Source organism: Pungitius pungitius, chromosome 9 (genome assembly GCF_949316345.1).
Source record: "Pungitius pungitius chromosome 9, fPunPun2.1, whole genome shotgun sequence".
Lineage (NCBI taxonomy): Eukaryota > Metazoa > Chordata > Actinopteri > Perciformes > Gasterosteidae > Pungitius > Pungitius pungitius.
The window spans coordinates 20,446,368-20,471,251 of record NC_084908.1 but is presented as its reverse complement, the minus strand read 5'-3'; the positions used below and the strand labels follow the sequence as shown (position 1 = coordinate 20,471,251).

The 24,884-nt window shown below is 46.6% G+C and overlaps 3 protein-coding genes across 5 annotated transcripts in view; 2 read left to right on the top strand and 1 right to left on the bottom strand.

Annotated features, from left to right (window-relative positions):
• The window catches only part of LOC119218033 (carcinoembryonic antigen-related cell adhesion molecule 5-like), an 82,554-nt gene that overhangs the window by 47,489 nt on the left and 10,181 nt on the right, over positions 1-24,884 (bottom strand).
• LOC119218014 (rho-related GTP-binding protein RhoU-like) lies at positions 2,339-5,192 on the top strand. 2 transcript variants are annotated; one of them, XM_037472139.2, is made up of 4 exons: positions 2,339-3,386; positions 3,582-3,640; positions 3,772-3,801; positions 4,516-5,192. In XM_037472139.2, the coding sequence occupies exons 1-4, from the start codon at positions 3,116-3,118 to the stop codon at positions 5,002-5,004; spliced, it is 849 nt and encodes a 282-aa protein (XP_037328036.2). In that variant the 5' UTR covers positions 2,339-3,115; the 3' UTR covers positions 5,005-5,192. The 2 variants fall into 2 exon arrangements, with proteins under 2 accessions (XP_037328036.2, XP_037328037.2); XM_037472140.2 differs by lacking the exon at positions 3,772-3,801.
• LOC134132696 (B-cell receptor CD22-like) overlaps positions 16,517-24,884 on the top strand; it is a 38,940-nt gene continuing 30,572 nt past the window's right edge. The window contains exons 1-6 of one of the 3 annotated variants that reach the window (XR_009956878.1): positions 16,517-16,771; positions 17,333-17,438; positions 17,552-17,606; positions 18,638-18,694; positions 18,841-18,897; positions 19,088-20,798. Coding sequence is in view for 1 of the 3 variants with exons in the window: in XM_062564311.1 (XP_062420295.1) it covers positions 16,555-16,771 (217 nt within the window). In the remaining 2 variants the exon portion in view is untranslated. Of the gene's footprint in view, positions 16,772-17,332; positions 17,439-17,551; positions 17,607-18,637; positions 18,695-18,840; positions 18,898-19,081; positions 20,799-24,884 lie in introns of those variants that run through there. The other 2 variants (XR_009956877.1, XM_062564311.1) reach the window with 2 other exon arrangements.

Here is a 24,884-nt window from a genome sequence, read left to right as displayed (position 1 = left end):
ACTTGAGAAAAGGCCACAGAGGAACAACACGTTTTTCGGCCCAACATTAATGATGACGAACTCGGTGCAGTGTTACGCTACGAGACGCCGTGCCCTGGACGGAGTCGCCCCCCCCCCCCCCCCGACCCCCCCCCCTGACCGGCCCCTCGGAGCAAATAGAAACCGACTTACTGCAGTTTGTGGAATAAAGACCTGGTCTGGTCTTTGTCGATCGGCTCCAAAGGTCCCAGCTGCCGAAACGGCTTCTCAATCCAAGTGGAGCGACATCATCACGCGTTTCTTTCACTTCCCTCATCAGACGAGGGCGTCAGCACTTTCTTTTTTTTTTGTGTCAGCAAAATCAAATCCAGACTTGGACTGTGAGCCTCAAACCATAAAAAGAAAGAAAAGTCTGTTCTCGGGTTACGCCGACGTCTTAAGTTCATTCTCAGTTCATCCCCCATTAAACGCGGGTCACCTGATTTCTATCTCAGAACGTTCTAGTTTCAGCTTCTCTGGGTGGATTCTGGATCTGAGGTGACATCATCGGCTGTGAGGGGCGGTCGAAGCTCGTTGCACAAATGAGTGAACAGGTTCCTTTCTTTTCCCTCCACTGTTTTATTTGAAGTCGAAATGATGAGCCGACGTAACCTCTGCAGGTTGACTACATCGACACGGACATCTCCCCCCCCCCCCCCTCGTTGGAGGACTTTCCATCTGTAGCTGAGGGATGGCGTGCTCCATTGTGCAGCTTCTAATGATGGTTGTAATGATGGCTTGTCCATCTTTGATAAGAAACAGCTCGCCCCTCATTAAAGGACCCGGGGCCTCGGTTCTCATGGCTGCCCAACCCCCCCCTACACCCCCCCTCCCCCCAACCCACGCCCCACGCCCCCCCCCCCCCCCGGAGTCGGACAGCAGGCGGAGGCGAGACGACACCCGTGGCACACGCCTGTTGACCGAGCCACAAAGCAAAAGCGTGTGACACTCGCCCCACCCCCGCCAGTCCCATTGTCCTCCCCGCGGGTCCCACAGACAAGACCAATCCTGTTACCCTCCCACCCCCCCCACTCCTCCTCTCCAGCCCCCCCCCACCTCCTCCTTACAACCACAAAAACCACAACACTCGCTCAGCAGCTCAACACACACACACACACACACACTCCCCTTCCCCTTCTTTCCCCTCACAATCAATTTTACCAATCAGCTGATCTCTCTCTTTCTCCACCAGGGGGGTGTCCCCTCTTACTCGCCTCCCCCCCCCCCCCCCCTCGCCATCAGCTGCTGCGTGAGGTGAAATCCATCATTGTGTGTGAAGAAGGTTCCCGTGCACACTGCGCAGCCATCGCAATACACACACACACACACACTTATGGAGTCCGGGGGGGGGGGGGGGGGGGGGGGTAAGTCACTGATTCGCATGCAGACAGTATTTCTTGTTGTTGGTGGAGGAGGGTGTGGCAGGTGGGTGGGCTCTGTGTTTTAGGGATGCAGGGTGCTGGTGATGGTTGTGGGACGGAGGAGATGAGAGGAGGAAAGGGGGAGGAACGGCGTGGAGCGGGGGGGGGGGGGGGGGGGGGGTTTGCTGCGGCTGCCGGGGTCAGGCCTGCGTGTCCTGGGAAAGTTGGGTTCTCCATTTAAACCTGCACATGTTGCGGCCTTCTGGTGGCTGCGTGAATGCGCACGGTGACAGATGGCCCCGGCCCATAACTATAGAGTCCGAGCACCCCGGTCCCCGAGGGAGAGGGAGGGAGGGAGTGAGGGAGGGAGGGAGGGGGAGAGAGAGGGAGAGCTAGAGGAGAGAACGGTGTGCTCAGCTGATCCCATCAAAAAAGTGTGTGTCATACTGGGGGTGGGGGGGGGGGGGTGTTTAATCCAATGTATTTGCCCGGTCTGTAAACTCCCCAAAGATTGTGATTGGGTGTCTAGTTGATCAGATGTCAGAGGAGGAGGAGCAAGACTGATGGTACATGATTGTACACGAGGAGAAAAGCAGCTTTGTGTGTGTGTGTGTGTGTGTGTGTGTGTGTGTGTGTGTGTGTGTGTGTGTGGACCTGGTTTCTGGGTCTCTGCGATTGGGGACCGCCTCTTGGCGGGTCTCCGTGGTTTTCCCGCTGACTCCTTGTCAGACCCGTTCAGTGGGTTTCATCCTCGATGGGATTCATGTCAACAAACAAGAGTGAAATGATTTCTCCAAATGAAGGAGGCCTCGCTTCAACGATTCAGCGGAATGACATTCAACCCAAATATGGGGACAACTCCATCAGTACTACGGCAGATAGTTCTGATTTCAAATATATTTATTCTGGTTTGACATATAGACAAAACTCAATCATGTGAACACTCATACTCGCTGGTTCCGTTCAATGCATGATAACACATTTATATTTTAGGTCTGTGTAAGAAACGTTGGCTCGTGCCGCATCCCTCTCCACCACTAGGGGGCGTCACTCCAGCGCGTCACCGGCCCACGTCTGTCAGCAGACAGGTGGAGGTGAGACAGACTGAATGATATAGAAGGAGAAAATGGAGTTAATATTTGCGTGTTACGGGTCTTGATTTGATCATAGTTCAGGTGCAGGTTTTGTCCCAGGAGAACCACCTGAAGTCAGTTAGATGTAATCCAAGTTAAACACTGTAGGTGGACAGCTGCTCTGCATGTAATCCCTCTTCATGGGGGTTGTAATAAATAAATAAAAAACCAAAAATAACTCATTTGTTCATTGTTTGGCTCCTGTTGCAGTAAGATGCTCCATGAAATATGCACTGCAGTATCAATGTAGTTTTATTTCATCTTTTAATTGGCTTAAGAGGGAGACATGCTGTATATTGTCCTCAACGGGATAAAGGTTTTCCAGTGAGCTTAGTTCACTTCACTGGGAGCCTCATATGGCGCAGTGCTCGGTAAGCCTCTTAGGAATCACGATCGCAGCAGATGGGAGAATGCCAATCAGCAGCTCCTGCTGAGCGGAGAAACCCGACGGCTGTGCCACTGCGCGCTCCAAATCAGTGCCATCGGTCCACGTGAAAACACCCTGCCAAATGAGGTTTGGGTTTACCAACGGAAACCAAGCTCCGAGTCCACCAAGATACCGAACCGGCTGACAAGAGAATACAAGGAGAGGAGAGCAGAGCCATGCTTCCTCTGGAGGTCGGGAAGCAGAAGCCGCGCCGCGTGTCGGAACCGATATGCGGGGCGGACAGTCCTCCGGTACCGACTCGGCGTTCAAAGAACCGGGACTTCCCCCTGAGCGTGAAGCGCCGCCGGTCCGGCCTCGCACCGGAGCGCAAGGTGAACTGCGTCCTGGTCGGAGACGGAGCGGTGGGCAAGACCAGCCTCATCGTCAGCTACACCACCAACGGGTACCCGGCCCATTATGTCCCCACCGCGCTGGACAACTTCACGGGTAAAGTCTGAGAGCGACGTGGCGCATATGGAGTGTTTTACGCACAGTTTTTACGCACCACTAAAAGGGAACGGTTTTTGTTTTTCTGTTGTTTTTGTCGCTCGCATGTAAAGTCTCGCGTTTAAAAGCCTGTAGATGGTGTTCAGGTCCGATGAACACACTGATGAAAACACGCACCTTTCTCTATCTTCTCAGTGATGGTCTTGGTGGACGAAAAACCAGTGAGACTCCAGCTCTGCGACACGGCCGGACAGGTGAGCCGCACCGTTTAGCGTCGCAACATTAAACATACCTCAGCACGTGGGAAGGTGTTAAGACAGTCCACCTGAACGACTTAACCACTGAGCTTCACCTCTCTCTTTCTCGTCCTGCTCCGTCACGGCAGAAATGGGGTCTGGTTGATGGATCGATCAACGTGAGTCATCGGTGATCAATACGTATTTGGTAGTAATGGCAGTTGCAGTTTTACAAATCTTGCTGTGTTTGTGTTGCACCCACCATGTTTGTCCTGGACTTGATATCACGTGACACCCTTTTTGTTTACCCCTACACCCCCCCCCCCCCCCCCCCGTGGCTCTAAAGCGTACAGCGCCCCCTTCAGGAAGTCTTGTAATCAGAAGGTTTGCCTCCTCTGTCCCCCTGTGCTCCATCGCCCCCTGTTGGTTGAGTGTTTCTCATTCGTCCATCTAATCTTGTCCTGTTGTCCTCCCTTCAGCTGAAGTAAAGAAACGTTCAGTGTCCTTTTAAACATAAAGTGATTTTTTCCTTTACGTCAAGTTAAATCAGCTGCATTTATTTCTACTAGTGCCATATAATCCACAGGAAGTAAAAGTCGACTTACCAAAGAGATAGTACACCACGTGAGGGGGGGTTTAAACTTAAGTTTTGATGAATTCTCCATTGAAAAGCGGATTCTCTGTTACATGCCAATTGTGTGGTACACATTTTAAAATTCGCATGCCCATGTACATCATTGGGTACATGAAACACCTTTTGACGTTGATCTTGTTACATTAGTTAAATCAAACCTTTTCAATTGAAGAGAATAGAAAGAAAAACAGTTCGGAATGAGCCTCCTCCTGTAAGTTTGTTGTAACCCTAAGCGTCCGTTTGTCTTCTCCTCGTGAAGGACGAGCTGGAGCGCCTCCGGCCTCTGTGCTACAAGAACGCCGACGTCTTCCTCCTCTGCTACAGCGTGGTCCGCCCCTGCTCTTTCCACAACCTGCTCCGCCGGTGGGTTCCCGACATCCGTCAGCACTGTCCCGCCGCGCCCCTGGTCCTCGTCGGCACCCAGCTGGACCTGAGGGAGGACGTCCAGGTGCTGATTCACCTGGCGCAGAACCAGCAGCGGCCGGTGGGCACCGAGGAGGGCCGGCAGCTCGCCCAGGAGCTCGGGGCGCTGGGCTTTGCCGAGTGCTCGGCGCTGACCCAGAAGAACCTGAAGGACGCCTTCGATTCGGCCATCCTGGCCTGCGTCCAGCAGACGGACAGCTGCAGCGTCCAGCAGCAGAGGCTCACTCTGAGGAAGAAGACGCCCGATAAGGTCAAGGACCTCTCGGACACCTGGTGGAGGAAGATCAACTGTCTGATGGGAGGCCAGAGTTGTGACTTCAAGTGAGCAGCTGCAGAGAAACAAAACCTGGTTCTAGATCTAGTTGTTCCTTCATCTTGGTGGATTTGGTTTGAAGGCCAGATGGCTTTTGGATTATCACCTCTGAGGACAACACGACCCGAATGCGGGTTGAACTACAATGGTTTTATAACATTCCCATTACTTTATTGAAAACATATCTCCAGAATCATGGTTGTATTTTGGTGTACACTAAATGCATTTTATTTATGAACCTGGTTGTCAATTTATATTTTATATCCTACACAACGTTACGTTGAGAAACGGCAGCCCTGATCATCATGTTACGTCGATTTTGGCAGTTTTTGTACATTTGTCATTATCGTATGAATAAAAAAAGCAGGACAATATTCACATGTCACTTTTTCAAACATTTAGAGACAAAATCATGTAAATATATGCAACAACTTTTCCAAGTACAATGTTTGGCAATAACACAAAGTTGTTAAATAATACATTTTAATGTTATATATAAATATAAATGTTAAATGTTATATATAAATCTCAAATGTAAATCTAAATGTTAAATCTAAAAGTAAATGTAAATGTTGAGTTTAAATGTCAGACATGACGACTGACAATTACAATACTTACGGTAATTCATGCAGCAAGACAAGATAGCAAATCCGAATGAATTTGCTCTTGTTATAGAGCAGGGGCACCGCGGATGCTCCGATCTACGGAGGGTCACGCTACCCTCGTCTACAGGACCATCCTCGATCGTTCCCCCCGCCCTGTTTCACTGGTCCGGCCCCCGTCGATCGGACCATCTGCGGCCGTTCCAGATGTTCCGATTTTTTATATTTGTGTTTTGGACACTAGGTGGCGGTGATGAGATGCACTTGGGTGTATATAAAGGGCATAGGTGACAGGAAGTGGGGGGCAGAAGTAGGGGGGAGCACACACAGTTCTCACCAGACCACAATCAACCGGTACGTTCATCTGTTTGTACGACTCACCTGCAATAAACTAAAAACCTCAACTTCAAGAACCGCAGGAGGGTCTTTGTGTGTCTGCGTAACAACTTCACTCCTCTCTGTGCATGATGGAAACCACACATCAGATGTGTGGTCTTGAAAACGAACATGATATCCACACGACAGGGCACTTCTTTATGGCAACAGAGACACCTTCAATTAGAGCAAAAGGAAAATAGGTTTCAATTTTCAAAGTAAGCCAGTAAGTAACAGTAATCTTGAATGGTGTCATTTTTTAAATGCTTTCCATTTAAAATTACAAAAAGATCAAAATTAAATAAAGAGTTTCTTCTGATTCTGATTCTACTACATTTTGTTAACTAGTGAACTGCCAAATCTTCACAGCGTGTGCCAAAATAACTCTATTAACTATTTTGATGAAGGCATAAAAAAAACATGCTTTTCTTAGCATCAGATAATTTAATTTTGTAAAATCCTTTTTTTTTATTTGAGATTAAAAACTGTGTGGCAGTATTAATACAATATGTTGATACAAAAAGGAAAATGTACACTTTGATGTGGTATGCTGCCCTAGGTCACAAGGAAAATAGATCATATTATTACCTTTTCACTGTAGGTATATCCATAAACAGTGGCTTGTGTTATTGTTTCCTCTATCAGAACTGCTGAGGGCTGTTGCATTGAGAAATATGCTGCGCGCGGCGTATTCTCCATTTCTGCATCAGTACCAATCCTGTTCAAGAATGAGGTTCAGTCCGCCTGAGCTCATAGACATTTACATACGGACACAGAAATACAGGCATAAATAAATGAAGAAATACAGAAATGTAAAAATCAATTTATTCATTTATGTTCTGTTTAGGTGTTTAAGTTATATTAATACATGAATGTATTTATTCTTTTATGTAAACATGTATTTATATATACGTGTATTTATGCATTTATTTATATATACTTAAGTCATTTTTTGTCCTCCATAACATGCAACTTTGTGGCCTCCCAGGGAAATACGATTATCATCAAGTTTGCAAATGATACCACGGTCATTGGAATGATCACTGGTGGAGCAGAGGCAGCATACAGAAGAGAGGTGGAGGAACTAAAAAAATAATAATCTCCCTCTGAACGCAGACAAGACCAAGGAGATGAGCCTCGCCCTGAGGAAGAAGATGGTGCAGCACGTGGAACGGGTGAAAACCTTTTTAAATTCCTGGGAACTCACATCAGGGAGCAGTTAACCTGGTCTCACAACACACTCCACATCACTAAAAAGGCCCAGCAGGGGCTGTACTTGAGATACGGCGATGAGCGTCCTCACCACATCAATCAACATGTGTGGTATGGACACTCACTCATTTCAGGAGCAGCCTTCCCATCACTGCAGGACCTTTACCCCCCCCCCCAGCACAGAATCTTGTCCTGCAATCAGGCAGACGCTACAGGAGTCCAATGCCAAAACCAAGAGACCAGCAAGGGGGTTCTACCATTCGCTCATAAGACATCTTCCCCACATCACTGATAACAGCCTCACTTGCTTGCTTTCAGTTGTCCATAGAAGCCGATGACGACTTCCACTTCTAACTTTCAGCGGTGAGTTTTCTCGTGACTGTATAACCCCAACTTGGATCCACAGGTCTTGTTGCAGGTGGGACATGTGTATGCCTTAGTCTCGCTCCTCTATTTGACCAATCCTATTTGACCTGTAACTCTCTGCTGGCAGGTCTCCCTGCTGCCGCCATTCGACCACTGCAGCTCATCCAGAATGCAGCAGCTCGACTGGTCTTCAACCTTCTGAAATACTCCCACACCGCTTCTCCGTTCACTTCATTGGTTACCAGTGGCTGCCCGCATCCAGTTCAAAACATTGGTACTGACGTACCATGCTGTGAATGGATCAGGACCAGTCTACATCCGGGACATGGTGAAACCCTACATCCCAACCCGCACACTCCGATCTGCATCTGCATCAAGCTGCTTGTTCCTCCCTCACTGAGAGAAAAGCACTCGGCGAGATGGCGACTCTTTGCTGTCCTGCTCCCAGATGGTGGAATGAGCTCTCTGATGACATCAGGACCGCAGAGAGCCTCTCCATCTTCCACAGAAAACTCAAGACACACCTTTTTAGACTCTACCTTGACTAAAACACTAGCAAACCGTAGCACTAACAAATGATAGCACTTAAATTGTACTTATAATGGCACTTTTCTATAACGTGATTTGAAACTGCTTATTTTATGAAAATAAAAATTGTACTTTCTTGTTACTTGTTCTTCTGAGTTTGAATCTCTATGTTTGAAATGCACTTATTGTACGTCGCTTTGGATTAAAGCGTCAGCTAAATGACATGTAATGTAATGTAGTGTAGTCTGGAACCTCACCACTAGATGTCACAACACTACACAATGGCCCTTTCTCAATATGCGTTCTTGTGTGGACTTTTGTTCTCGTGGACTCGTGAAACGTCATCAGTCGCAGCCCGAGTACTGTTCCAATTCTAAAGTCCGCATCTGGACGAGAAGGGTCATAATACCCGGATGTTACTCGCCCCGCCCATTTTACCCGGCATGCATCGGAGCAGGCTCGTCTGTTCTTGTGAGAGCCAAATATCCCAGAATGCATTTCACCTCAGCAACAGGCAACAACGACAGAGGAAAATAAACACAACTTTATGTCGAAGTTTATAAATACTACTTTATTTAAGTAACGTAATGTAATTTTATGACTGAAGATAGTTGTTAAAGCAACTTTTGTTCTTACAATGTGCTCCGTGGATGGAGATGTGAGGTGTAGTTCACGGACCGTCAGACCCTCCAGCACCGGGCGGTCAGCTCATCTCAGCCCGCAGAAAGCAGCCTGTTTTCGGCGAGTCTTCTGTGAAATGCTCCGCCGATTTTCACGTCTCCGTAGCGGTTATACATGAGATTTAACTGTACTATAACGAGTCTTCATAAGTTGTAATGTGGTGTCAGAGACCGATATTGTGCACTGGAAACGTGTTTGAGTGCAGAGTTTAGATTCAAAACTTAATGGTTAAATATGACTTTAACGTATTGTGGCGAGCTTGGTCAGATGAATGAGACAGGAGACTGGTGTTACTTTTACTGACCTTCCTGTGTTTTCATACACCGCAAGGCCCCAGGAAATAGTCACCTTATTAAAGCGTTGAACAAAGAACTTCACCCACAGACATACTAAGTTGGGTCATGGTGCCCACACCCTTACACATTAAACTAACAGTAACATTTGAGCACAACATAACAGAACCTTGAAAAACACACATAAACTTGAACACTAGAACATTAACATAACAGCTAGAGATTTAAATGCATCTAGAGAGTGTCCCATCATGCAATGCGCCTAACTCAATCTGCCACTCCGATCGCTACAGTATTGTCTGTAACCGCAGAGTGCAGCTTGTTATTGTCCATCATTGTGCATTAAAACTAACGATGTTTTAATTAAAGCACACGAGGAGACCGTCATCGAGACTGTAAACCGGCAGCAGAACTTCAGCTCCAAAGAAACTCTGAATTATAATAATAATGAATAAAATAATTCCACATATGAATTATTGTATATTTCTCTGTAAGATCTTTGATGTGTGGTCAGCAGCTTGCTGTACGAGGCTTGCTGTTGCTCAATATTTTATGCACCATTTCTAATTTTAAATAAAAATGAAACAAAAGTCAAAAACAAAACTAAAAAGTATTAGCAAGACCAGCTGACGTGGCGACGTCATCAAATCAGCTGGGTCCGTGTACCTTTTGATCATCCCTTTTACCGTAAAAACCAGAAAACCAAAACACTCGTTTCTCGTTTTTCGTTTCTAATCCAAAACGTATGTTTTGTTTTTAAATAAAATAAATGAAACAAGATGTGTACAACAATGGTGGCGAATAAACCCTAAAATCACAATGAATTGTGCATTTGAGTATGCTCCTCTATGACCTTACTCAAATGTACAACTTAACTAAACAGGCTTCAGCAGGGAAATAGATTTTCTGTAACAGTGTTATGCTCGTGTGTCCAACATGCTTAAGAGCAGGTAGTCTGTTGCAATAGTTCCCAACCCAATTTTAGACTGATGGTGGTATCTGCCTACAGCTCCACAGGTCACATGAAGTGACATGGTAGAAATTAATTAATCTCTTTATTGTTTTTGTCTAGAGAGAAAAAATGTAAAAAATTCTAGTCTGAATGCCACACGAGTCATTTTCCTTAGATCACACATTTGACCAACATTATTTCTTATCATCTGGGCCTTTTCACCTCTTGGGCCTTACCGTTTAATTTAGGATGGAAGTGTGATAAACAAACCAGAATTAATGAACCTGACCTCTCTAGTTTAACCCTGACCATAACTGTCATTATTTATTGCCAAATAAACAACACATGTTCCCTCTTTCATGTTATCAATATAACAAGATGAAGATTAATCAACAAAGGTTGCAAATTAACCCTAAAAATCACAAGAAATAAACAGCATCAAATACATCTGTAATAACCTAGATCAACAGTGTCAAACTCATTTCAGGTTCGGGCCAGATACTGCCCAGTTCGACCGAACGCGGGCCACTGACGATCGGAGCGAACAGCTGACGCAGGCGGCGAACCCAAATCGATCGATCAACGGGGGGGGGTGTGCTAGCGGTGTCGTTGATAAACACTGGTTTAAAGAGCAGCGAGTGTAGTCACCTACTGCTGCTAACACATCCCGTCGGACCCGGATTATTTATTTATATCCGTTAATGAACTTTTCTCCTCTTGTTAACCTGGTAACCGCTGTCATTGCAGACAGTTCCGTGAATTGTACTGTGGAAATCTACGTACTTCCGGTTTAGCGGCTATGCTTCGTATTTTCATTTTATGGAAAAACCCACAAAAGGGATAAACGGAGTGAAAAGTTGTCAGATGGTCTCCTTTTTTGGTTGTAAATGAAAAAGGAGAAAACGGCTGCCGACTTCCGTTTTACCGTTTTGGATTAGAAACGAGAAACGAGTGTTTTGGTTTTCTGGTTTTTACGGTAAAAGCGACGATCAAAAGGTACACGGACCCTACTTCCTGTTTCTGCAGCTCATGCTAATGAGGTAAAGAGGAAGGAAGCCCTGCTGGGGTTGAACAGCAGCTTAGTACCAACTCCAGAAGAGAGGAGCTGACCTCAGAGACATCAGCCTGCTCTTTAGTGTAGACGTGTTGGTGGTGACTTAGTGAATAAAGAGTTTCTGATCTGAGGAGCAGCTATGAGTTCATCAGCCGGTGGATTAGTCGTCTTCCTTCTCTCTGTACAAGGTACTGTACTTCTACATTTAGATTGGGAGGCCGTTAGCACCTCACACACACACAGGGAGCTGGCTTTTTACTTCATACACAGGTCTGATGGCATCAAACACAAATAAGGACTAAATGAACATTAACAAAGAAGAAATGTCTCTGTTCAACTTCCTCTAATCGTTCAGCAGCGTTTCTTTGCATTACAACACATTTAGAGGCTGGGAGTCACTTGTGTATTTGAGGTCGTTTTTATTCACTTCCTGGTTGTTCAGTGTCTTGTTGAATGTCGCGCCCATCGAGCCTCCTCCCGAATACAAAGTATTTTTTCTAGTTGTATTTGTTTAAAAATGTAAAGTTCACACACGCAGCAGTGACAAAGCTCACCCCGAGCACATTTCTAGCTTAACGGACTTCGACTTTCTGCTCCGTCGCGTCCGAGTCACAGGCCCCGTCGCCCCGGCTGTGGGTGAGCAGCGCTGCCGACGCAGAGAGCGCACAGGGCGGCAGAAGGGGGAGGCTACCTCCGCCGCCAACACATTTATTGCGGAAGTTGCTACAGGCAGGTCGAATTTGTTACATAATGACTATGGAAGCCCATTTCCGCCCCCAAAATAAAGAAGGGTTAGAAAATCGAAATCATGAGATAAATAACGACTTAAGAAATTCGAAATAATGACTTATGGCTCCTTCCAGCTCGTTGTTGATGTCACTAGAGAGGTGTTGTCTTGGTACACCCTGAACCAAAAGGCTTTCATGCCACTGACTGTGCAATTTTATGACAATTATTTAAATCAGATGGGACATTTGGAAGCCCGGTTGGCCGACGGCGTAGCGCCGCAGTCTTATAAAGTGTGGATGTTTTGCTGGACTGGGTTCGAATCCAGGTTCCGGCGATCTTTTAATACATTTATGTTCTTTTATATTTTTCTTCATACGTGGCAGTGACGTAGTGCTCACTTATACCATCGTAATCGCTGCAATGGATATGGGATGCATTTTTGAACATTCTCAACAACATGTTTGCAAATGTGTGACGGAGGCAGACAACACCTGCCTGTCGGGGGAAAACAAACACGCACGCGTAGCCAAACCAGTAGGCGCGTAACACCGGTTCTTTGACGTGAACGACGGGAGCCGGCTCCTGATTGGGATAATAATAATGTTGTTACATTTTGTTGTGAGATGTACCCATTTGTAACACTGTTGCTACATGAAAAACGGAAAAGATCGATACAGGAGGAATAACGAGAGACCACAGATGCACCAACACCACTTGTGCCCAAGAGAGGAGCTGAATCCGTGTATCATTTGTTCTATTGTTGTTGTTCAATTGATAAATCAAAAACTATTAATTTTTCAGTTATTCAATTCAAACTCCGGTATTTCCGGGTCCGAGATGACTTAAATTAGATCACTGTTCCTGACAATCTGGATGAGTTCACAGAGGCTGTAACTTCCTACATCGGCTTCTGTGAGGACATCTGTGTACCATCATGCACCAGGGTGAGTTATCACAACGACAAACCCTCGCTGCGGCCGCAGCCGCACAGCTCGGCGCCCCCCGCCACGACGACGACGCCGCACAGGAAGAGCCTGGCCTGGAAGTCGGTCCTTGAAGGGGGGGTGGGGTCAGGGGTTGAGCCGGAGCCCCACGCCATGCAGCTGCACAGCTCGGCGCCCCCCGCCACGACGACGACGCCGCAGCCGCACAGTTCGGCGCCCCCCGCCACGACGACGCCGGAGCCGCACAGTTCGGCGCCCCCCGCCACGACGACGCCGGAGCCGCACAGCTCGGTGCCCCCCGCCACGACGACGACGCCGCAGCCGCACCGCCCGGTGCCCCCCGCCACGACGACGACGCCGCAGCCGCACAGGTCGGCGCCCCCCGCCACGACGACGACGCCGCAGCCGCACAGGTCGGCGCCCCCCGCCACGACGACGACGCCGCAGCCGCACAGCTCGGCGCCCCCCGCCACAACGACGACGCCGCACAGGAAGAGCCTGGCCTGGAAGTCGGTCCTTGAAGGGGGGGTGGGGTCAGGGGTTGAGCCGGAGCCCCACGCCATGCAGCTGCACAGCTCAGCGCCCCCCGCCACGACGACGACGCCGCAGCCGCACAGTTCGGCGCCCCCCCGCCACGACGACGACGCCGCAGCCGCACAGTTCGGCGCCCCCCGCCACGACGACGCCGGAGCCGCACAGTTCGGCGCCCCCCGCCACGACGACGCCGGAGCCGCACAGTTCGGCGCCCCCCGCCACGACGACGCCGGAGCCGCACAGCTCGGTGCCCCCCGCCACGACGACGACGCCGCAGCCGCACCGCCCGGTGCCCCCCGCCACGACGACGACGCCGCAGCCGCACAGGTCGGCGCCCCCCGCCACGACGACGACGCCGCAGCCGCACAGGTCGGCGCCCCCCGCCACGACGACGACGCCGCACAGGAAGAGCCTGGCCTGGAAGTCGGTCCTTGAAGGGGGGGTGGGGTCAGGGGTTGAGCCGGAGCCCCACGCCATGCAGCTGCACAGCTCAGCGCCCCCCGCCACGACGACGACGCCGCAGCCGCACAGCTCGGCGCCCCCCGCCACGACGACGACGCCGCAGCCGCACAGGTCGGCGCCCCCCGCCACGACGACGACGCCGCAGCCGCACAGCTCGGCGCCCCCCGCCACGACGGCGACGCCGCACAGCTCGGCGCCCCCCGCCACGACGGCGACGCCGCACAGCTCGGCGCCCCCCGCCACGACGGCGACGCCGCAGCCGCACAGCTCGGCGCCCCCCGCCACGACGGCGACGCCGGAGCCGCACAGCTCGGCGCCCCCCGCCACGACGGCGACGCCGGAGCCGCACAGCTCGGCGCCCCCCGCCACGACGACGACGCCGCACAGGAAGAGCCTGGCCTGGAAGTCGGTCCTTGAAGGGGGGGTGGGGTCAGGGGTTGAGCCGGAGCCCCACGCCATGCAGCTGCACAGCTCGGCGCCCCCCCGCCACGACGACGACGCCGGAGCCGCACAGCTCGCTGGGCTCGCGCGCTTTGTTTTCGCCTCCTTCCTGTTTTTTTGGTTGGAGCGATTTTGAGTTTGAGTTCTTTGACTATTAAAGTCCTTTTATTTTGTTCATTAACCCTGCGTCTGAGTCCTCCCTCCTTGCCCTCGCATTCCACCTCGTGACAGTCTCTTACCACTTTGTTTAGCATGTGCACTTTATCTTCAACTAACCCATAGCATATACAGTATATTATTATACTTTTATTTTATTTTTATCTTATTGCTGCACTATGTTGCCATTATTGTACTGTCTTCCGTCATGCACCAACCGCCAAGACAATTTCCATTTATGTCCAACATATTATGGCAATAAACGTTTCCTGATTCCTGATCCAGCTGCAGAGTTCATGTGGACATCGTGGACTCTTTCATTACTTTCTATAAACTCAATGATTTTCATATTTCTCATCATATCTTTTCTCTTCAGTAAACTACCAATGAGAGTGTGTCCTGTGATGTTGTTCTGAGTGTGACTGTGGTTCCTGATGTGCTGTGTTACAGTGATACAAAGTCAGCGTGGATGGAGAGTGACTTACGATCAGACTGAGATCTGTGCTGTAAAAGGATCAACTGTGTATATATTCTGTACCTACACACACCCACCTGGAATAAATCCCTCTGATATAAAGGACTCATTCAGGTTCACTAAAGAGAAAGATGGTGAACCTGTGGATCTGACAACAGACTCTGAGTATTCAGACCGTGTGACGTACACATGTTATAGTGATCCAGTGAGTTGCTATCTGACCATCAGAAACGTGAGAGAGAGCGACTCAGCTGAGTACAAACTCACATTCAGGACAAACAAAGGAGAGAAATATACTGGTTCACCTGGAGTCACTTTGTCTGTCACAGGTAACATTTTAATTCACATATTAATCATCTCCAAATCCAAACATCTAGAAAACTAGAGTATAAATGTCTTCTGTGAATGTTGACAGTTTAATAAATAATATTCACTGATTCAGGTCTCCAGGTGCAGGTGAGCAGATCAGATTCTACCTGGTTGGAGCTGACGTGTCACAGCAGATGTGATCCGACTGATCATCCTGGATACGACTGGTACAAGAATGAAGAGTACTTCAAGAGAGGATCTTCTCTTCTAGTCTCCTCTGGTTCTACAGACAGATATTCCTGTTATTTAAGAGGATCTTCTGGTCATCGTTCTCCTGCAGTGTGTAAGTTGACTCCAGCGTGTCGGCCTGTGGAGCTTCAACAACATTTCATATGGAGACACCAGACCGCTGCATGTAAACTAGAGGCATCAAAAAGATGAAGCACCACATTCCTCAGGAGGTGGAGCTGTGGTCCACTGACCAGAGGGTCGCTGGTTCAATCCCCGGCCCCTGCAGTCTACGTGTAGAAGTGTCACTCACACACTGACACAACAATATGATTCTAATCACAGCTGTAAACACACTGGAGTCTAAATGTTAAAGTACACACAGCTGCTTATTGATGTCATTCTGTTATTAATAGAAACTCAAATATAAACTATTACCAGACAGAATAATATGATGTTCATAAAGACTCAAGTGGATTCTTCCAGAACAGAAGTAGAAGTGATGTGTCAGCTGGGTGGAGGAAACAATCAATAACTCCTCCAACAACTAGAAGTGAGAGGACAGACTCAGCTAAGGACACAAGCAGCATCTAAAGAGAAGAATGTGTGGAGATATGAACATTACAAAGGATTAAAGGCTGCTTATTGTCACTTTACACCAGCAGGAGTCTCACCTGTGACACCTGCTGTGATGAAGAATAGAGAAAGACACACAAGTATTCATTCAAAGGATCAACTATCTACACTGACATCTTCTAACCTCTTAGTGTGTTTATTCATGTCTCCTCCAGATGGTCCACAGCGTCCCTCTGTGTCAGTGAGTCCCTCTGCTGAGATGATGGAGGGTGGTTCAGTGACTCTGACCTGTAGCACTGATGCTAACCCAGCAGCTAACTACACCTGGTACAAGGAGGATGGAACTTCAGACCGTCGTCTTCTCAGTGAAGAACCTCAGCTGGTCTTCAGCTCCATCCAGTCCTCTGACTCTGGAAGGTATTCCTGTGCAGCTGAGAACCAGCTGGGGAGGAAGAGGTCTGACTTCATCTCTATCGATGTGAAATGTGAGTGAATCACAACCTTCTGAAAACCAACATAATCACTACTAAGGTAGCGTTTTATTATTCACTTTTTTTAGTTAACTATAACATGTAATAATATGTGGACATGTCTCCTCCAGATGGTCCACAGCGTCCCTCTGTGTCAGTGAGTCCCTCTGCTGAGATGATGGAGGGTGGTTCAGTGACTCTGAACTGTAGCACTGATGCTAACCCAGCAGCTAGCTACACCTGGTACAAGGAGCATGAAGACTCACCACGAGCATCAGGACAGATGTTCACCATCACTGACTTCAGAGCTGAACACAGTGGGAATTATTCCTGTGAAGCCCAGAACCAGATGGGACGTAGTACCTCCACCTTACTTCAGATTACTTCTTCAGGTAAATCACACTCATTCTTCTGTTCACTCACACATCTCAACAATCCAACTGAAGAAGTGACTCCCAGTAGACGCTGCCTTTAGCTCCTGTCCTCTACTCAGAAGCAGGAGAGCATTGTGGGACTAGAAGGTGAACCTGAGCAGATACACTATGACCCCCTGAGAATCAGACCCTGGACCCTCAGTTTATCAATTTAAAGCAATACAACAGTTGCTAACTAGTTAGCTTAGAGTGTTACAGTATCTTTGGGGATTTGGATTGTTTCTCCTAAACATCCCCTCACTGAGTATGTTTAGTTTGTGTATTAATTAGTCCTCTACAACGGTTGCCATGGCAACAGGACATAATAAAATGGCACCGCTCTGACCATCCAGATACGTTAATTTGAAAAGAGGTTCTACTCATTTGAGTTAAAGTTCATCATCTGCATGGAGCAGATCTTAAATTCCCAGATTTTCTGTTTCACTGAGTTAAACATCTCATTTCCGTCCTGTTGGTCCTTAATTCATCCTCCATATTTAATATTTATGTTTGTTGTTGTTTGTTTTCTTTCCTGTGTAGGAAAACGAGGCTCCTCAGTGTCAATAACAGCAGCTGTTTTGGCAACATCTGCTGGTTTCTTGGTGATCTTCATCATTGCTGCCATCCCCATGTTCCTCTGGATCAGGTGAGCGGTTCAGCTTCACTGTGATAAAATGTAGATGTGGATCTTATATTCACACAGTCGTTGAATCACTTGATTTGATCCTTTATTTGTTTGTTCATTCATTATTTGTGCAGAAGGATAAAGTCTGGACAAAGCCGCCGGCCTGGAGAGAGACCAGACGACAATGAGGTGAGGAGGAAGAGCTCAGTGTGGGAGAACATTCATCATATTATATATAACCTTAAATATCTATATTTATTAGGGCCGGGACTCAATTAAAAATATTAATCTAATTAATTAGAAGCTTTGTAATTAATTAATCGAAATTAATCGCATTTTAATTGCATAAATATTTGACCTGAGAACAGTGAGAAGTCATTTTTTTCACATGGATTTTTATTTTTGTTCAACCACGTGGACTTAGTTACCCTGGTCCTTAAACCAGTCATCTGGTGCAGTGTGGGTTGGGTGTGGGTCCTTGTACGTCCACGCTAGCTGCTAATTGTGTTGCGTTGAGGTGATACTTGAGGCTCGATGTGAATTCCTTGTTGCACAGCTTGCACACAACCACGCTCTTATCGACGCTTCCATCCGTGTGTTTATTATAATAAGACTTCCCATTCACGGGGCCACCCGACACGGTCTCGTCAGCTTCTTCGTTCATGTTCACTGTGGTTTGTTGTTGTCTGAAGTCATGAACGCTAGTTGGTGCTCCAGTATAATTAGTCCTCCAAAACTCATCCAGTGAGAAACGTTCCGCGGTGCAAAAAATAAGTGTAAAAATGTTTAATGTGTTATTTTTTGTGTAATTAATTCCACTTAATTTACATTGTAATTAATTAATCGTAATTAACGCGCTAAAGTCCCGGCCCTAATATTTATTAGATATTTTAATCTTGTTTATCTCCAAAAGGTCAAACTCTATCCACGTACACCCTGGTTTTACTTGATGTTCTTAATGAATCTGTGCACGTTGTCCTTCTTGTACACAGCGTGCACAGTATCCACAGACACATGATGACAGTTTGTAGATGGAACTTCATTAACCTCAAAAACCTTAATTACAACCACTAAAACACATGGGACCTCCATGAGAACCTGTAGGACCCAAAGACGTCATTACAGAACAACGACCCCCCTGCAGATGTTCTATTTGGTCCTTTGTACTAAAGTCCAACAATACATGTACATCCAATAATACTTCTTGTTCTTTTATGCAGATCCAACTGGTCAAAAACATGTTGAAGAAAGTGCAGAATTTCTGGTGCCGCCATTCAGTGAGTCTGTGTCTCATCTTCAGTAAATATAGATCTGTCTCTGCTTTAATCTTCACTGTGATAAAATACAGATGTGGATCTTTCATTCACTCACTTGTTGAATCACTTGATTTGATCATTTATTTGTTCATTCATTTTTTGTGCAGAAGGATAAAGTCTGGAGAAAGCTGCTGGTCTGAGGGGAGAGACCGGAGAACACAGAGGTGAGGAGGAAGAGCTCAGTGTGGAGGCCTGTTGGAACATTCATCAGATTATATATAACTTTAAACATAAGGACCCAAAGAAGTCATTACAGAACAAGCCCCCCTGCAGATGTTCTACTATTTTGTCCTTTGTACTAAAGTCCAACAATACATGAACTCATCCAATAATGATTCTTGTTCTTAGGTGCAGATCCCAATGTTTAACGATGGACACCAGGAGGAAGAGAGGAAAGAGAACATGTACTCCGGCTGTATCAAATTTGAGCAGAACTCAAGTGGCAACGTTAGTACTTTTGCTCAGAAGGTGCATTTCATTAACAATCTTCCGTCTGTGCTTTTATCTTCATGTTTTCTTGCTGTTTAAACGTGTTCATTCTTCATGGTGTGAGTTGACGGTTCTTTCACTGATGGAGGTGTGAAGGAGCTGTGGATGATTCTTCTGCTCTGTACAGCACCGTCAGCAAAGCACCAAGAGAATGAAGCCACACGGACATGTGGTGTGTTACTTTACAGAGTTTAAGCAGCTTAAACACACCTGCATGAATATGAGGTTTGACATGTTGTATATTCACCATCGTTAAGGCTTCCATCAGAGAACTATCAGTGAGCCAATGGGAGGCCAGCTTGCAGTCTGGAATCAGCCTTTAAATGTTACGTATTGGACGTTGATTCATTTAAAAAAAAACAAAGATTGTGACAATGTTTTAGCAAAGCTAAACCTATTTCCTTTTATATGTTGATTGTATTTTATTTATTATTCAGGATCTGCTAGTTGATTTGTTACTGAAGATCACATTGAGGTATTGGTGGAAATCACCACATGTTCCTCTGGTTTTGGAGCAGATGTGTAACAGATGTGTTGTGGCAGAACATAGAGATAATCAAGTAGACCTCAGTGGTGATTCCCACTGGTAGTAAAGCTCAGTTACAAAATAAGTGGCACAACCTGAATTATAGTTCTATTTTTTTAACAAAATGTGTATTTTAAACAGTCATGTATCTTTAAAAATACAAATGTTTTAAATACAAAGAGCTGCAAGCTACAAAATATTTTCTATGTAAGTTCAGATGCTTTAAAACTTTTTTGTGTGTGCTATGCTTCATAAATTGTTTGCAGAGTCTATTGCATTGTAAAATTAATGATTTTAATTCAATTCAATATTGGATGAGTCTTTTATTCTATGTAGTAAGCAGCTGTAATGTTAAAATATGTTAGAACATAGTCTTGTACTAAGAGTGATTATTGTATGTATTGAAGAAAGGGGGGATTCAAAAGGGCAGCTGTGTGAAGGGGGCAGTCAAGCAGGCTTTCACACGTATGCTCAACAAATGAACTGTTACCTTGGTTCATTTCTCACTTAATTTGTAAGTTTTCATATCCGCTATCTCACAGATGGTTTAGGGTTCTGCGCCTCTCATGGCGACCTGCCACTAGAAATGACCTTCATGTGGGTATAACAACTCAGCATTTTCACTTCTCGAAGACGCCATCTCCACAGAGCATCATGATACCAGCTTGTGTATTTGACCTCTGTAATTGCAAAAATATATGTAACTCTTCTAAATGCTTCATTTGTATAACCAGTTTATTAATTGCAAGTGCTGAGATGGAAAGGCCATGGTATGAGAGCTGAAGTGTGGGTCGTATGTGTGTAACCAGATTTGGAGTTAGGAGGGCGAGTCCATGGTCAAAGAACTGATGTGTCTTACATGGACTAGCTGTCCTGAGTATCCTGACTGTAGAGACTCAACAAGGTGGTCAAGGTTGTTGACGCCACAGATAACTGAACTTGTGTATAAGAACTGCCTCGTTCTGTTAGGGGGGGCAAGAAGGTTCATGACAGTCTGCAGAGCATGCAGCTGTTGTGACCTTTCTTCCCTTGCAAGGAAATAAATGGAGAAAGACATATTTGACTCGGAGCCTTTGTTTCTTACTTTACGATTGTCTGTGCAAAATCTTCCACCATAATTTGGTGTCAGAAGTGTGATCGTTTGAAGTTCCGTCGGGACTCTATGGACGTCGGGAAAGAAGGCCTCTTCAAGATCAAAAACAAAAGTATTTCTGCCCCAAACCTCATCAGATTTAGAGAGTGGGGTCCGGCAACCAAAAGGGGCCTGATTGACTTCAACATGATCAAACCAAGCAAGATTTTCACTCAAATCGGGTAAGAAGTTGATATTCTGATTTCAAACGGGATGCTCTGAATTGTAACGGGTGATAACAGATTACAAAGACGGCTATTTGGTAACATTTTTTTTCCTCTTATAAAATCCAAATTCCGGTTACTGATTGGGTGTCTAATGAGGATAACTTATCTTTTCCGGTTATTGAAAAATGTTTATAAAAGTAATTGTAAAAGTATTTTTGGTTCATCAGCATCCAACTTTTTACTAAGGAAGACAGGCAATTTGCGGATTGACGATTGTATTCAGACTAACACTCGAAAATCCTATAATTGTGACCCTTGAACAAGAGGAAGACAGGGACAATATTGTGTTTCGGATAATAATAATCTGAGAACAGATATTTGCGCCCTTGACCTATATTTATTAACCAATATTTTTGGTTGGGTTTTAACTTGTATTTTTCCTAAGTAAAAGAAATTCAAGACTTATAGTGACTATTTTTTAAGGAATAAAAAGTATATTTCACCACGCCTGACAGATGGGTGGTGTACAGGGTAAAAGTAAAAAGGAAATGAGTCCTCCGGAGGGACACATTGTGGATGTGATGAGACAGAAATATGAAGATAAATCAAAATGTTTGGATGGCATGAATGTGAATGTAGTCAATAAGAAACGTAGGACTGAAGAATTATTGTGCATTACGACCAGTGGTTCACAAACCAGATACAAAGGTTTCTGGACAAGATGACCAATGGGTTTCTTTTCTGATTGATTCAGGGGCTACACATTCTGTAACACAACAAAAGTATTTACCAGGTCAGAAATTGAGTGGCAGACATGTCTTCTCTTTTTCTAACATAATTAGTGCTTCGAGTCGGATCTCAAGAACTCGTTTTCCCCTCAAGGTTTGGACCTGAAACTGTGCCCATGGAGTCTATGACTCTTCTCAAAGTCCTCTTCCCCGGTCCGTTACAGGATTAGTTTGGTTTTGTGAGGCCAGGATCCACTTGGAGTTGGAGGAGAGTGACGACATCAGTTTGACTAGCAAACCCGGACTGGTGTATTTAAAGTTTAAATCCCTAAAAGCCAACTTTTCTCACTCTGCGCTACTGAAACAAATAAGAATCGAGAGTTCCTTTTAGTCGTAAAAACAAAAGCAGGTTTCTATTCTATCTACATTACATTATATGTCATTTAGCTGACGCTTTTATCCAAAGCGACGTACAATAAGTGCATTTCAAACATAGAGATTCAAACTCAGAAGAACAAGTAACAAGAAAGTACATTTTTCATCAAATAAGCAGTTTCAAAACATGTTATAGAAAAGTGCCATTATAAGTACAATTTAAGTGCTATCATTTGTTAGTGCTCCGTTTTCCTAGTGTTTTAGTCAAGGTAGAGTCTAAAAAGGTGTGTCTTGAGTTTTCGACGGAAGATGTAGAGGCTCTCTGCAGTCCTGATGTCATCAGAGAGCTCATTCCACCATCTGGGAGCAGGACAGCAAAGAGTCGCCATCTCGTCGAGTGCTTTTCTCTCAGTGAGGGAGGAACAAGCCGCTTGGCAGATGCAGATCGGAGTGTGCGGGTTGGGATGTAGGGTTTCACCATGTTCTGGATGTAGACTGGTCCCGATCCATTCACAGCATGGTGCGTCAGTACCAATGTTTTGAACTGGATGCGGGCAGCCACTGGTAACCAATGAATTGAACGGAGAAGTGGTGTGGGAGTATTTCGGAAGGTTGAAGACCAGTCGAGCTGCTGCATTCTGGATGAGCTGCAGTGGTCGTATGGCGGTACCAGGGAGACCCGCCAGCAGAGAGTTACAGTATTCAAGGCGGGAGATGACAAGCGCCTGAATCAGTACCTGTGCCGCCTTCTGAGTGAGAAGGGGTCGTATTCTCCTGATGTTGTAGAGCGTGTATCTACAGGATCGTGTCGTCGCTGCGATGTTGGCAGTCAGGGAGAGTTGGGAGTCAAGTGTCACGCCGAGGTTCCTGGCACTCTGAGTGGGCGTTAACACGGAGTCGCCGAAGTTAACAGTCAGGTCCTGAGTGGGCGAGGTTTTTCCTGGGAAGTAAAGTAGTTCGGTCTTGTCGGGGTTGATCTTCAGGTGATGAGCGGACATCCACTGGGAGATGTCAGTCAGACATGCAGAGATCCGTGCCGCAACCTGAGTGTCCGAGTCGGGGAAGGAGAGAATTAGTTTGGTGTCGTCGGCATAGCTGTGATAGGAAAAACCGTGCGAGCGAATGACGGAGGCATGGGAGTTGGTGTAAATTGAGAAGAGGAGGGGACCCAGAACGGAACCCTGAGGAACTCCAGTAGTAAGGGGACAAGGTTCCGACACTGATCCTCCCCAAGTTACCCGGTAGGTGCGACCATCAAGGTAGGATGAGAGAAGAGACACCGCGGATCCTGTGACACCAAGTTCCTGAAGGGCGGAAATAAGGATCTGGTGGTTTACTGTGTCGAATGCTGCAGAAAGGTCCAGTAGGATGAGGACGGAGGAGAGCGAGGTGGCTCTAGCAGCGTGGAGTTGCTCCGCGACAGCGAGGAGAGCAGTCTCTGTGGAATGGCCCGCCTTGAAGCCTGACTGGTGGGGGTCAAGGAGGTTGTTACTATGGAGGTAGGAGGAGAGTTGGTTGAAGATGGCTCGTTCAATTGTTTTTGACAGGAAGGGAAGGAGGGATACCGGTCTGTACCGGTTTTCTTCCGAAGGGTTGAGGGTGGGTTTCTTCAGGAGTGGGTTAACTCTTGCTTTCTTCAAAGTGTTGGGGAAACAGCCAGATAACAGAGCATTGTTAATGAGACATGTGAGGAAGGGAAGAAGATCGGGGGCGATCGACTGTAGGATATGGGATGGGACGGGCAGAGGTTACCAAGGTAAGAACTTTGTTAGGGGACAGGGGTGTGAAACAGGGAAGTGAGGGCGATTGAGGCGAGGTCTGTGCGATATAATTGGAAGGAGGTGGGTTGGAGAAGGAGGAGCGTATGTCAGCTATTTTTCTGGTAAAACAGTCCGGGAAAAAAGTTTAGATAAATGCGCTAATAAAAAATAGAGGTGATAATAAAATATAGAATGGGGTCGTTCCCCAGCAGCCAAAGATGGAAGTTATGAAAGCAAAAGAGGATGATGGGTAAGTTTTGAAAAGGAAGTTGGAAATGGAAATGTTACGCATTTAAGGAAATGGGAAGACCAATATGGTTGATGGAAGGTTGCTAAGGAAATGGGTTTTTATGTTGAAGAGGCGCAGGAGCGCAAGGAGGAAGTAAGAGGAGACGGTGAGAAGTGAATAACAAGAAATGTGATAATTTGTGATTAATTCTCCTGATTTGGTTTTTCCTTTTGAGAAGTGATATAAGGGAGACGAAGCCTCCTCTGCTTGTTTATGCTCCAGCCTCCATCCACCTGTCACGTCCTCCTTCACCTCCTCCGTCCCCATCACAAACCACAGCCCTGGTCCCACAGAGCCCAGACCCTGTGTCTGCATTGAACAAAGCTATGAGCCAGAACTTCAGCATCCAGCTGCAGGCCAGCTCCCACCAGATGGGACAGAGTGACTGGTAAGCGACAAATACCAGTACATTGCTCCTGGGAGCCCAAAACTAATGAGTTTATGCCAGCAGCAACAGTGCAGAGCATAAGAAAGAGAAAGAGAAAGAAAATACTTAATACGATGATGTTGAAGTATCTAAATCCTGTTTGTTCTTGTGTGTATTCCTGAGACAAATAGAGACACGGAGGCCTGTGGACGGGGGTCTGTGGGGGGACAACATGAGTGGAGCAGGGAGGAGGCCTTCAAAGGACGGGATGGTGTTTGGATGGAGGAGAGGACAAGTGGAGGTGGTGGATCCCTCTTC